Genomic DNA, 13,255 nt, shown 5'->3' with positions numbered 1-13,255 from the left:
ATCAAAGTCTTTTGTCAACAAATATTTCTGAATTAAGCTAAAATCATGTCAATATTCTTAATCACTGGTGTAGGTTATCATATGGTCGACCACACCCGACTATACATTTTTACTTGTTTTTATTATCATTTAATTCAAAATAAAATCTATAATTTGTTTGGTCATCTACATTGAAAACTGGAACAGTATTCCTTATAATTTGGCTAAACGACGATAGTTTGTTAAAAAAATTGTTACACTGAGCGAAATATTCATTGACAATGTCTGGCTGTTTAACGAAAAGACGAAGAAAGATTCCCTACAAAATAAAAATTCAATGGATTTTAAGTTTTTTTTTTTGTTAACAATTTTTTGCTATTGTTGTAATAATAGCTTTCAGTTTGAAGAAAACAGCAACGACAACAACAAACAAAAACTTAAAGTTCAATGACACTCTTTCCTTTTCATTTTCCAATTGTTGCACAAACACACATACAGAGATAACCACATAGATACATACACAAATACATACATACACAGCTACATACATACTTATGTACATATGTATATATTAAAGTGTATGTATAGATATTTTTCCTTTTTTTCTTTTTTTGTTGTATTGTTATTCTTGTTGGCCATTGTATTATGCTGATGATGATGAGGTTGATGACGACTGTGGTGATGGTTGGTTGGGTGAAGGCAGTCAGTAGTCAGTCATTCATTTCAGTTCATTTTAGGAATGTACATATTAATGCAATTATATTCTTACATACATCAATATTTAAAAAGCAAACATATTTACATACAAAATTTTTATACATTTACAAAAATATTCTAGTTCATGATTTTAACAATTCTCAATGTTGTTTTTTGTGTATTTGCTATAAAAATATATTCATTTATTCATTTTCGTATTCGTATTTTCATTTAAAAAGAAAAAGCTCGCCCCCCCAAAAAAAAGTGAAAAAATATATAAAACTTGTGTAAAATATATTAAATGTAGGTCAAAATATACATAGAAATATACATTTACACATACATACATACATATGTATTCTATATATTTGTATGTATATAAATACCTACATATATGAATTGTATTCATATGTGTTTGGCTATGAATTGTACTTCAGACATTTACACTTCATATTGTAAATTTTTATAAACCAAAATTGTTTGTCTGTCTTTGAAGTTTTTCACAAAACTATTTTATTTGTTTGCAAAATTCAATTATTTGCCTTTTCAGGGTAATATATAGTAATAATTTAATGTTTGTTTAATTTATTAGGATTAAAGTAATATATATAATTTATTGATTTTTCCAATATTAAGCCATAGGTACTCCATAACATAAACTTTTTAATTGAAAAACTAAATTGTTTTCCTCTGTATTAGGAGACTTAAACTTTGTAGTAAAATAAAGTTTTCAAATGACATCTTTCCCAAAATTTCAGGTGATTCGAAGAAGTTATCCAAAGAAAAAATAATTAATATAAGAGTGTTATATTCGGCTGTACCGATAGATAGAAAGACTGACGGATATGTCTAGATCGTCTTAGAGACAGAGAATTTGATAAGGGCCCAGAACATGACCAAAACCAGCAATACATAAAGAGTTATCATGAAAGCTTTCTTGCACTCTTGATATCAAACACCAGCAAAATCAGTTAAAGAGCAGATTTCATACTCTCAGCCTATCACTGCTTAAAAACATTTAATACTTACAGGAACCTCTCTTAAAATGTCTATTTATAACATTTTGTCAATAATTTTTTATAAAATTTAGAAACCATAACATTTACAACATCTGAACAAATATGTGAAAAAGCGGACCCTAGAGTGTTGCTCTCTTAAGATTTCACTCTATATATTTTCTTCTATATTTTTCATAAAATGGAAACAGACGGACATAGCTAAATCGTCTGATTCTGGTGTACTTTAAGGTGGATGTAAGACCTTTAACAGTAAGTGTAACAGTAATATACCGGACAATTGCAGGTTATGTGAAGATAAGGAGAAAGTAGAGACGATCTAGCATATTATTTGCCAATGTCCTAGAATACAGAATTTCAGTCTGAAATGTCTAGGACATAGTTCCACGACGAACTGGGGGGAAATTGTGGGACTTAACCCTCGCAGTCTTCTTGGTTTTGTCAGGGGAATTAGTCACTTATTTGACTGGGCTTTAGAGTGGAACATGGATTTTCTCTATTATTTATTCCTAAGGGTGAGAACTTGCAGCTATTCTAGGTTGTATCACCTTAGGAACAGACACATTTTCAGTTCATCTAACCTCTTAACCTATATTCTTACTGTCTTGTCTTGTTGTAGTGTTCTTTGCTTTTGAATATTCACTCCTTGAAGGAAATCACAATGGACCTTATGGTCTTCGAGTGGATTTACATTGTTTTTATGGTGTAAACCTAAACCTAATAAGCGGATTATATCAAGGTTGCCCTACAGTAATAACGGAACACGGGAGCTAGACAGACATATGCAAGCCGGTTTGAGCTCTTCTTCAACGAATTTTGCGGCAGTTAGAAGAAGAGATTTATAAAAGAAAATAGCTGTCAAGAGTAATGTATTCCTGGGCAAATCTGACTTTCATGACTTATATGTTTCCCTGACTCAAGGATCTATTGAGATATCTCACTGCTATGTGTGGTTTAAAGCAGTGTTGCTCAAACACATACTACCATAGACTACCATAGTTTTATTTGTGTTGGTAAAGCAGCAGAGCACAGAATTCAATTCAAAATAAAAGTATACTAATAAAATGACTATAAACTATAAAGCATATGCTAACTGTCAAATATTTGTTATGGATTTTGACAGCCAGCGTATATAAAAGTCTATATATAAAAAACTATCAACTGTTCTCTCATGTTCTCCTACATTAATTCGGCTTTCTCAAAATTTTGTTGTTGTATTTCTGTGTGTATTTTAAAAACGTCGCGTACAGACCTTACTTCGACAAGTGCTGATCAGCAACTGATTTGATTTAGTTTTTTAAGTTGAGAGCAAACCAACTGATATTGCTCATTATAAAAAGAAGAAGAATTAAACCTATAGTGTATGTGTATCAACTTAGCGTCAGCAGAATTTTCTTACCCTATCACGCGTGCTATGTAATGGCAATCTTGCGCTCCTCTGGTTTAAAAGCCAAATCCTGGGAAGAGCATAAGCTCGATGTGGAGTTGCATTACAACCGGGTGCCGTGACCCATAGATCGGTAGGAGCAAACATATCCAAATGCATGATTTCAATTCTAATACTGTTACATTTCCCGTAGTTAATATATAGGTTGTGTAGGGGCTCGACGCATTGTATTCAACCGGTATTAAGAGCTACGTGAGCTTAGACCGTCAAGGACCAATCTGCTACGAACTAGATTCGATGCCAAACGGACTAGTGATGTGGTCTTGAGAAAACTACTACTTTACTGGATATTTAAGACAATTAGCTGCCATCTAAAGATCATGTTTCCATATCCATTGGAGTATAAGTTAGAAAATGTTCTAAAGTTTGGAAAAATTACAAAATTGCGATTAGTCGGGACTAAAACTCAAGTAAAATTTTGAATTTGCCAAACTTTAGAACATGTTTAAACTTTTACTTCAATAGATTTGTGACGTCATCACTAGATGGTGTATTTAATATAAATTTCCATTGAGTTCTTTTTAAATAAAGGCTTTTGCTACAAATATTTCTTAAAAAATGAGGAACATTTTTGAAATAAAATCAAATTAAAAATGCTCTCACTCACTTTTCCAATTAATATTTAAAGTTTCTGTTTGTTAAAATTTAAATTACTGGCAATAAAAATGACAATTACTAAATGAAAATGTTTAAAAAAATACAGAACATAATATCTCATACTAATTAATTGCCTTAATTACAGGTATCAACTGCAGTAATCAAAACAAAACAGAGAAGTTAGTTTTTGTTTTGCTCTAACACAGGATGATAATTTACTCTCTTAGAGTGACAATGGTGAGTATGATTGTTATTATTGTTATTACTCATACAAAGATGCATTGAATTTCGATTTCATTTTAATTGTTGTTAGTGTTGCTAGTGTAACACTTACAATTTTACTACGATTTTTGTTGGTTTTGTTTTTGTTATGGATTTTTTATTGTTATTTTTGGTGAGTAGTTAATGGTACTTGTTGTTTTGTTTTTTTTTTCTTGTAGTTTAAATGAAGAAGCAGCATCAGCAGGAAAACAAACAAAAAAAGTGTTAAAAACAAATAGTATAAAAAATAGTATTTGTTTGTTGTTGGTTTTATTTAAATAGTATTTTTGTTTGAGTCTTTGTTTTGTTTTTCTAGAGCGGCGTCTAAGTCTACGACCGTTATATGGTCCGCTTTTGTTATATGTAAAATAATAATAGCAACAAAAAGTATTTTTGCTAGTTATTTGGTAAAAAGTTTTGTTTACTAGTTGTTGTTGCTTTTTACGCCATTTTTTTGGCTGTTGAAAATATGTGTTGTTGTTGTTTTTTCTGTAAATGCAATTGCCAGCATTGAGACACTTGTTTCTGTAAAAATTTTTGGGTTGGTGTTTTTTCATAACAGAGTTGTATTTTGCCTTTTTTTCCTAAAAAAATGGCGTTTAAATTTTTTTCTTTATATTTTGCTGTAAAAGTGTTTATGTTTGAGTATTTTTTTGGGTAGAGTGTGTGTATGTATGTGTGTTATTTTTTATTTATATTATTTTTTTTTTGTTTTGTTTGGTTTCGAGTTGTTTATTTCATTTTATGATGTTGATGTTGGGTTTTTGTTATTGTTGGCGTTTTGTGTTGTTGTTGTTACTGCATGAGTAGTATTGTTGTTCACGAACAATTAAACTCTTTGCAATGACCTTGACTTTGTTTCTTTTCAATCGAGGATTTGTACAACTTTGTTTGTTTTGTTCATTCGTTTGCTCTAGCTCATTCATTCATTTATTCATCCATTCATTCATTCATTTACTCAGTCATTCAGTCACTTGTTTAACTACTCGCTTATTTTTCGCATTGTACCAATATAGTCAGACAGTCAGCCCATCCAAACAGCAAACCTAACAGCCTGCCAGCCAGCCAGCCAACCAGTCATCCATCCAGGAAGACTGAGACTGAGGCAGACTGCCGTTTTAAGTATTGCCGATTGTTTTGTGTTGTGCTCCCAATAATAATAGTAGCAATGGCTCTGCCAACAACAACAACAACAATAAACCATAAGTCAGCAGCAGCAATGTTTTGTACATATTCCATTGTGTGGCACATCAGGCATCATCAGCATCAACAACATTAGTATGTATGTACATATATATTTGCTCTCTGTCTTCTTCCACAACATGTTGTTCCACCAACCAAACCTATTCTAATGAATGTCGTTGTCTCACTGTTTTATATGTTGTCGGTTTGTATATAGATATGTATGAATGTATATGTTTGTCTGCAACATTTTGTACCACTGACTGACTGGAGGGGTCTCTATCTCTGTATTTAGCCTGCAATAACAACAGCAACAACAACAACAACAGTAAAAAGGAAGTTTTTGTCATTTTGTCAAAACTACAGTTTTCCTGTTAAAATTTAAATTGAAAAGTTTTATTAAAATATTCAATTTAAGTTAACCGAAGCTTGAAGGAAAAGAGAGGCAAATCTGAAGGACTTTTTTAAAGCTTTTTTAAACATTAGGTTTCCCATAAAATTTTATAATTTCCAGAATTTTTTACTTTTATTCCAATATTTCATTCAATTTGTAAAAAAACAAAGCTTTTTGTTAGGATTATTTTAAGCTTTTTTAAACAAAATGTTTTCTTTATCAAAATCAAGAGATATTTCTCAAAAAGTTTTTAAAAATTTATTTGATTTTTACATTTAAAAGATTTTTATTCAAAAGCTTAAAATTTCCTTTCTTTATCAACATTTCTTTATAAAAAATTTCTTAAAAATATCGTGCACTTTCGACTTTTGAAAGCTTTTCTCATTATCATGATTACAAAACCTAAAAATTATCGGAATTTTAACAAAATTTTATAATATTTCTTATGTTCTCGAAGTTTTCTTTATAAATTGACAGCTTTGTAGAAATGTGGAAAACTCTAAAGCTTTTTAAAAGTATTTTTAAAAGCTTTTTAAAAATAAAATCTTTTGTAAACTTAAAATCCACACATTTCTATCAAAACTTTATAACTTTCCATATTTTTCCAAAAAATATATGAAATTTGAAATATATAAACTTAATTCTTTAAAAAGCTTTTTTAAGGGAGTCTTTAAAGCTTTCTTTAAGTATAATGTTTTGTAGAATTAAAATCAGCAACCAACATTTTATAAATTTCTTTATTTTATTAAAAAAATTTATACTGTTTTTTTTTAAATATGGAAAAATATAAAGCTTTTTTAATGAATCTTCAAAGCTTTTTTTTAAACTGAATGTTTTCTAACGTAATTATCGAGCTGATGGCCGCAGATGCTAGTGCTCTATGCTATTTTTCTTAGACTTAGAATTTATTCTTAGGTTTAAGTTGAAATAAATAAAAATAACGTAATATTCTTTATGTTTTTTATATTAATATATAGATTTTTAGAAATTTGAAAAAATGTAAAGCTTTTTTCAAAGAGCTTTTAAAACTTTTCTTAAACAAAATGTTTCTAACCTTAAAATCAACAGATTTTTACCCATTTTGAATAATAGTCCTCATGTTCTCAAAGTTTTCTATATAAATTTATAGCTTTTTAGAAATACATAAAATCTAAAGCTTTTTTTAAATAATATGTTATATAACTTTAAAATCAATTGATTTTTATCCATATTTCATAATTTTCCTCATTTTTTCTAAGATTTTTTTATAACAATTTACAGAGTTTGAAAACTATAAAGCTTTTTTAAAGAATTTTTAAAGCTTTTCTTAAACAAATGGGAAACCTTGTTCCAAACCATAAAATCATACAAATTTTTTCAATATCTCTTTAGTTTATATAATTTTTTGTTTTGACTTATAGATTTTTATAAATTAAGTAAAATATAAAGCTTTTTTCAAAAGTTTGTTTAAATTTTTTGTTTTAAAAAAGGGTTTTTTAATCTTCAAAAATAACAAAATCGGCAGAATTTTATCAAATGTGGACAAATTTCTCAGTTTTTTGGATTTGCAGATTTTTAGGGAGTACGAAATATAAATATAAAGCTTTTTTAAAGTTTAAAGCTTTTTCAAAGAAAATGTTTACAATCTTAAAAAAATTCCAAATTTTTATAAATTTTATACTTTAAACCTTGACTTCTATATGTTTTGCGATTTTACAAAGTACGTTTGAATAGTGGATCCTTACGGAGAATTTGATTTAATCCAATATCTATTATTACCTCTAAATTGTTAAGTTTTTTTAGTTTACTGCTGAAAAATCAATAGTTTTATTTAACTATTCAAGGAAAAACTAAAAGTTAACTTAAATTTCTTAACAAAATTTAAGTGTTAACTTGTTATTTTCCATTTTCTTATGAAATAAAGAAAAACCAAAAAAGAAAAAAAACTTGGCTAAAATGAAAACCCATCAAGTAAACTGTTAAAATGCGAAGAAAAAGCTGAAGAAAGCAAAAAAAAAATCAATCTACACACATCCATTAAGTTAATAAGAAGAAAAGTAGCGACGCGTTAGTTTTTTGTTTCATTTTGGCACAGCAAGTTTGTTAGCGCAAGCAAGCAACCAGCAGCAACCACACCAAACGTACTACCGACCGACCAACCGACCTTAAAGTATACACTAGTATACAAAACATTCCTTAGCATAGCATAACACCAACACTCACTTAAACATACTCAAAATTTAACTTGTGTTTTTTTTTTTTTTTTTTTGTCCAATAATGTACATAGTAAATGGTGAGGCCAAAAACCACCTAATCTGGCTGGTTGGCCCATAGCCCACCCCCTCTCTCTCTCTCGAGCAAAAACACTCTCTGGTATATAATTTACTCTCTAGCATGGTTAGCTCTTTAATAGCCGGCTTTAAAACAACATTTATCATTTGATTATAAAACTTTTCTGAGAGCTTCAACACTGGGAAATTTGGCAACATTTCCTGCTATAATGCGTGCTCTACTGTGCTCAGGACCCAGGCGAAAAAATAAGTGCGTAAATTTATAGCAAAAGCCTTGGCAATCATGTAAAAGTTAACTCTTTAAACCAAAAAAACCCTAATACACTTGCCTCTCTTGCTCTTTATTACATTGAAAAAAACAAATTTACTGTACCTTTATCGATATGCAACCCTATAACCATTAGTTAGAAAGAGACCTTTTTACTACTAACTAACAGTTTGTTTTACTCTAGCTGGCTGTTGATTGGTTAAATGACTATCTTAATATAGAGTATAAAATTGCGCAAAATCCAACCCACATTTCAACAAACCTAAACAAGAAATGATTTATTTCCCAAGCCAACAACATACAACCAGGGCCAACCACAACTCACACACACAACACGAACACATACTACTCTAGAATAGCTGTAAGCAAAACAGCAACAACGGTAATCAACTTTAATAGAAAACACTATAGCCAACTCTTTCTAACAGCTAGGAAAATAAACTCTCTTTTACACACACACCATTATATTGTTAAGGTTGTGTGTATACGTTTGCTATGTGTGTGTGTATATGTTTGGCTTTGCTCACTCTGCGCTCAAGCACCTCAAACAGGTTTCAAGCTTAGAGTCTTTTAACAGAAAGGTGCTCAATCTAGTGCAGTGTGGAGGTATTTTGTGCGTCGCTTATCACAATTTTGTGTAAATTTTTTGTTAAAGAAAAAAACAAAAGCAATAAAATCAAAAGATTCTATAAATTAAAAATTTCTTAAAAACTTTTACAACAAGAAGATTAATTTTTTAATTAAAACGCTGTAATAAACACGTGTTGTAAAGCGTTAATGTCGCGTTGTGTGTAAAACGTTAAGTTGTAAACGTTAGTTGTCAAACGGTTTGACGGTATTTCATCCCTCTAACGAACGTTGTGGAAACAGCATCTCCCTTACTTACACTTAAAACCCTGTCGCTCTCTCTCTCTTACACGCTCTTTACATACGCACTTACACACATACAAACACACAACTTAATTACGCACCAAAATAGATCCAACCATCAACTCATCCAACGTTAGTCAGTCCGTCAATTCAGCCAGTAGTCATACCAAAAAGGTTCTAGTTGCGTATCGCTGCTGCTGCCAACAACTGACTGACTTTACACTGCTTGCTTGCTCGCTCGTTGTGCGCCGTGTGTATGTGTTTGAGAGTGAGTGCTGCACCAGCTTTCGTCTATGAAGTTTTCCTTCATGGGATTTACGGGAAATCACGTTTATGAAAAGATCATTTGTGTTTTGTAATTCGGCGATTCATGTCGTATACAGCGCGCGTCGCAAATGTTTAAACAATAAATACATTTAAATACAAAGAAACAAAAATATATAATAATAAATCAATTGTGTTATCTGAGAAAAAAAGAAAATATTTCAAAAAGTATTTGAAAAAAAAGAAAATTATTTAACAATAGTTTAGTTTTTTGTTTGTTTTTCTTTTTAACGCACCATTAAATTATTTACTTTTAAACTTCTAAAAACAAAATAAATTTTACACAAATATTAACAAAAAAAAGTGTGGAAAATATTAATTATAAAGCCCACAAAAGGCCCAAAAAGTGTTAAATCATAAAAATAAAACAATTCAAAAAAAAGCAAAATATTTTAACATAAAATAAACAAATTTTAAATTAAAACTCAATAAATTTCCCATAAAAAAAGGTTTCCAGTATGTCCAAAGAAAACTTGTTATAAAAAATTATATCAAAACAAAAACAAAAAAATTTCTTTAAAAAAACAACAACAAGTGCTGAATATTTAACTTAAACCCCAAACAACAAAACTTTTCTACCAGCAGACCTTTAAAGTGCCAAAATTAAAAAAAACCAAACTTTTTAAACAATCCAAAACAAAAAAAATCGATTTAATAAATAACATAACCAAACCAATATGCTTACCATGGAATCAGATATGAAAGGTGGCATATTACATGCCACCATGCCACCACATCATGCATCGGCTGCTTTGCATGGTCATGCCGCTTCACCCTATAGTGCTTTGGGTCCTCTAATGAACTTGGGCCAATCACACCTGACACAGTCACATCTGTCGCATCATCATCAACATCATATGACTTCACATTTGGCCTCACAGACAACGGCCGCCGGCAATGGCACCTCTAGTGCCTTAAGTTCTCTGCAAAACAGCATGGCCCAAACTTTGAATGGCAATGCTGGACAGCAACATAATTCTCCCTTGCACAGCTCCAGCGACTTGAGTCCCACCCAAAGTTCACACACCAGCATAGGCAGTCATCATATGACCTCGCCGGGACAATCACATCATCATGGTTCACATCATCATTCTGGTGGCATGGGAGGACAAAGTACTCCTCTTAGTTCGAGCGGCAGTTCGGGTGGTGGTAATGTTAATAATAATAATTCTTCGGCCGCCAACAAAAATGCCCAAAGTGCTGCCGAGCGTGTTAAGAGACCCATGAATGCTTTTATGGTTTGGTCTCGTGGCCAACGTCGCAAAATGGCCTCGGATAATCCCAAAATGCACAATAGTGAAATCTCCAAACGTTTGGGTGCCCAATGGAAGGATTTATCTGAAGCTGAAAAGCGTCCTTTCATCGATGAGGCCAAACGTTTAAGAGCCGTGCACATGAAAGAGCATCCCGATTACAAATATCGTCCACGTCGCAAGACAAAAACTCTTACCAAAACCAAGGAGAAGTATCCTCTAGGTGTAGGTGGTCTTTTGCAATCCTCAGAGCCCAGCACACCCACCGCCCGCACCAGTTCAGCTAATTCGATCAGCTCGGCTGCTCAACAGGCGGCCAGTGTGAATCGTGATATGTATCCCATGAGTGCTCCCAATGGTTATATGCCCAATGGCTATATAATGCATGATCCCTCGGCCGCAGCCTATCAAAGTCAACATGGCGCCTATATGGGCAACTATCACCGTTACGATATGGGACAAATGCATCAAGCTGCTGCAGCAGCGGGTTCCCTAAACTATATGAATGCCGCTGGTAGTGGTTATGGCATGTATGGCACCGTTAGTGGCGGCCAAACTTCACCCTACGGCAATATACAACAGCCTGGCTCACCGTACGGGGGAGGCAGTGCTCAACCACAACCTGGTTCACCGTATGGACTCTCCGGCCAGCCTGGTTCTCAAGTCTCCTGCCAAAGTCATAGTCCCAGCGATTCCAGCGTTAAATCAGAACCAGTCTCGCCCAGCCCCATGCACAGTTCAGGGGGACCCTCATCCGCTCAACAGAATTCCGCCTCCGCCGCCGTTATCACCAACAACAACAATAACCACATAATGAAACAGGAATATGTGAGAGCCCAACAGCCGTCTTCGGAACTCAACCACCTTATGAATATGTATCACCTGCCCGATGGTATGCAAGCTTCCGCCGCTGCAGCTGCTGCTGCCGCCGAGCATCACCAGCGCAATCTGATGCACTATCAGACCAGTTCACCCGATTTGCAACAGCATCAGGCGCATCAACATCATCAGCAGTCGATGCGTAGCATGGCTCCTCTGGCCCATATGTGAGAAATGGCAAGTGCATATGGAGGACACGCTACGCTGCCAACAGTTTCTGCTAGCGCGGAAGTTAATTCCTGCAGTGGGCTTTCCCTAACAAACAATACAACTCTAACTGCCCCGCCGCCGTCTAATCAAAACAACAACAACAGCAGCAGCCACAGCTCAAGCTTAAGGCAACAAGATGAACAAATGCATTTGGTGGAAACGGATCACAATACATCCTCGCCGTTAATGGGGCAACAACAACGTTTGCAACAAAATGATTTGTTAAACAGTAACAATCATCCACAACAACAACAACACTTACACTCAGGTATTTCTATAACAGAAAACTTAACAAACGGCGAAGGACGTAGCATGCAGAGCTTTACAATAAATTCTCTTAATGGACGCTGTAGTCCCACGGCCTCGGGTTCTTCCGGTGGCGGCAGTCGTTCATCGGCTCATTCCCTACCCTCACATTCGCCAGCATTACACCTCAGCAATCACAATGCACAGCTAACGGCGGCCTACCAAACACAACAGGGTTCTCTGGATGCCTGTGGTCCAACTACGGTTGTAACATCGGCTGCCATAATGGGTCGTCTAACGGCCGGCTGTGTGGATTCACTGGGTAATGCTGGTACTAATGCCGCCACCGCCGGTTTTAATACGCTAGATGGCTGTGGCAATGATACCTTATCTTTACTACAGCATCATCATCACCATGCCCCCAGTCATCATTTCTCCTATTCTACTCTTACACCTCCCCACCATCATCATCCTCTCCACCATCATCACCATCCCCACAATCATCATCACCATCATCCGCACGATGCACCAGGACTGTTGGATATTTCCACTTTGTAAAATACTTGAAAACAAAAATTAAACTAAAACAAATATTGTAATTTAATTTAAATTAAATTAATAATAAATAAGTTTTGGCGTTAGTTGTAAATGAAGTAAAAATACAAATAAACAACAAAAAAAAAACTCGTTAATTAAACGTAAAACGACAGATAACAATTTGTCAAGTGTAAATTTTTAAAAAAACAAATATTAAAGTAATTTAAACAAAATAAAAAAAAAAAATAGTAATTATACGCTACTAAAAGTAAATATTAACGTTAAAATAAAAACAGAAAATATAGTAAAAGTAACACAAATATATATATATAAAATAAATAAGTATAAAATATAAAATAATTAAAAAAAGAAACAGCAAAGAAATTTAAACGTAATAGAGAGTATCATACACCAAAAAACCTCATAATTTCCTTTTTTTTTATTTGTTGAAAAAAAGTTTTAGAGCTGAAGAAAAAGTGTTACAGACAGACAGTTTTTTAATGAACAAATTGAAGTGAAGTTTTTTTCTCTCTCTCTTTCTGTATCTAACTATAGATTTTCATTTGAAACACACACATACACACACGTCGATAACATTCCGCCTCATAGCTGCATTCCTGAAAACTTTTAGATATTTAAAACTAAATAAAAAGAAAGAAAATTAAATTTAAAAGAAAATCTATACGAAAAAAAAAACAAATCCACAATGTTTGAAATTTTTTTTTTTGTAAAATGTGTGATAAAAAAAATGTTAATTATATTTCATAATTATTAATTATTATTAATTATATTACAAAGAACAGCTTATTTTTATTATTATTATTAT

The 13,255-nt window shown here is 32.7% G+C and overlaps 2 protein-coding genes across 2 annotated transcripts; both read left to right on the top strand.

The window, feature by feature from the left end:
* The first annotated feature begins 8,699 nt into the window (after positions 1-8,699).
* LOC119607739 (transcription factor SOX-2-like) lies at positions 8,700-12,626 on the top strand. Its single transcript, XM_037961826.1, has one exon. The coding sequence runs from the start codon at positions 9,982-9,984 to the stop codon at positions 11,605-11,607; it is 1,626 nt and encodes a 541-aa protein (XP_037817754.1). The 5' UTR covers positions 8,700-9,981; the 3' UTR covers positions 11,608-12,626.
* LOC119607740 (MOB kinase activator-like 2) lies at positions 11,561-12,626 on the top strand. Its single transcript, XM_037961827.1, has one exon. The coding sequence runs from the start codon at positions 11,611-11,613 to the stop codon at positions 12,448-12,450; it is 840 nt and encodes a 279-aa protein (XP_037817755.1). The 5' UTR covers positions 11,561-11,610; the 3' UTR covers positions 12,451-12,626.
* Positions 12,627-13,255: the final 629 nt, after the last annotated feature.

The sequence above is a fragment of the Lucilia sericata genome, unplaced genomic scaffold (genome assembly GCF_015586225.1).
Source record: "Lucilia sericata isolate MDLA Ls3-8-SP2 unplaced genomic scaffold, ASM1558622v1 Contig000739F_arrow, whole genome shotgun sequence".
NCBI classification, from domain to species: Eukaryota; Metazoa; Arthropoda; class Insecta; order Diptera; family Calliphoridae; genus Lucilia; species Lucilia sericata.
Note: the sequence above shows the minus strand (reverse complement) of the source record. Positions and strands in the feature narration are given on the sequence as shown.

Excerpts from the sequence above, each read along its gene's own strand:
- LOC119607739 (XM_037961826.1), top strand. The coding sequence starts at position 9,982 with ATGCTTACCATGGAATCAGATATGAAAGGTGGCATATTACATGCCACC.
- LOC119607740 (XM_037961827.1), top strand. The coding sequence starts at position 11,611 with ATGGCAAGTGCATATGGAGGACACGCTACGCTGCCAACAGTTTCTGCT.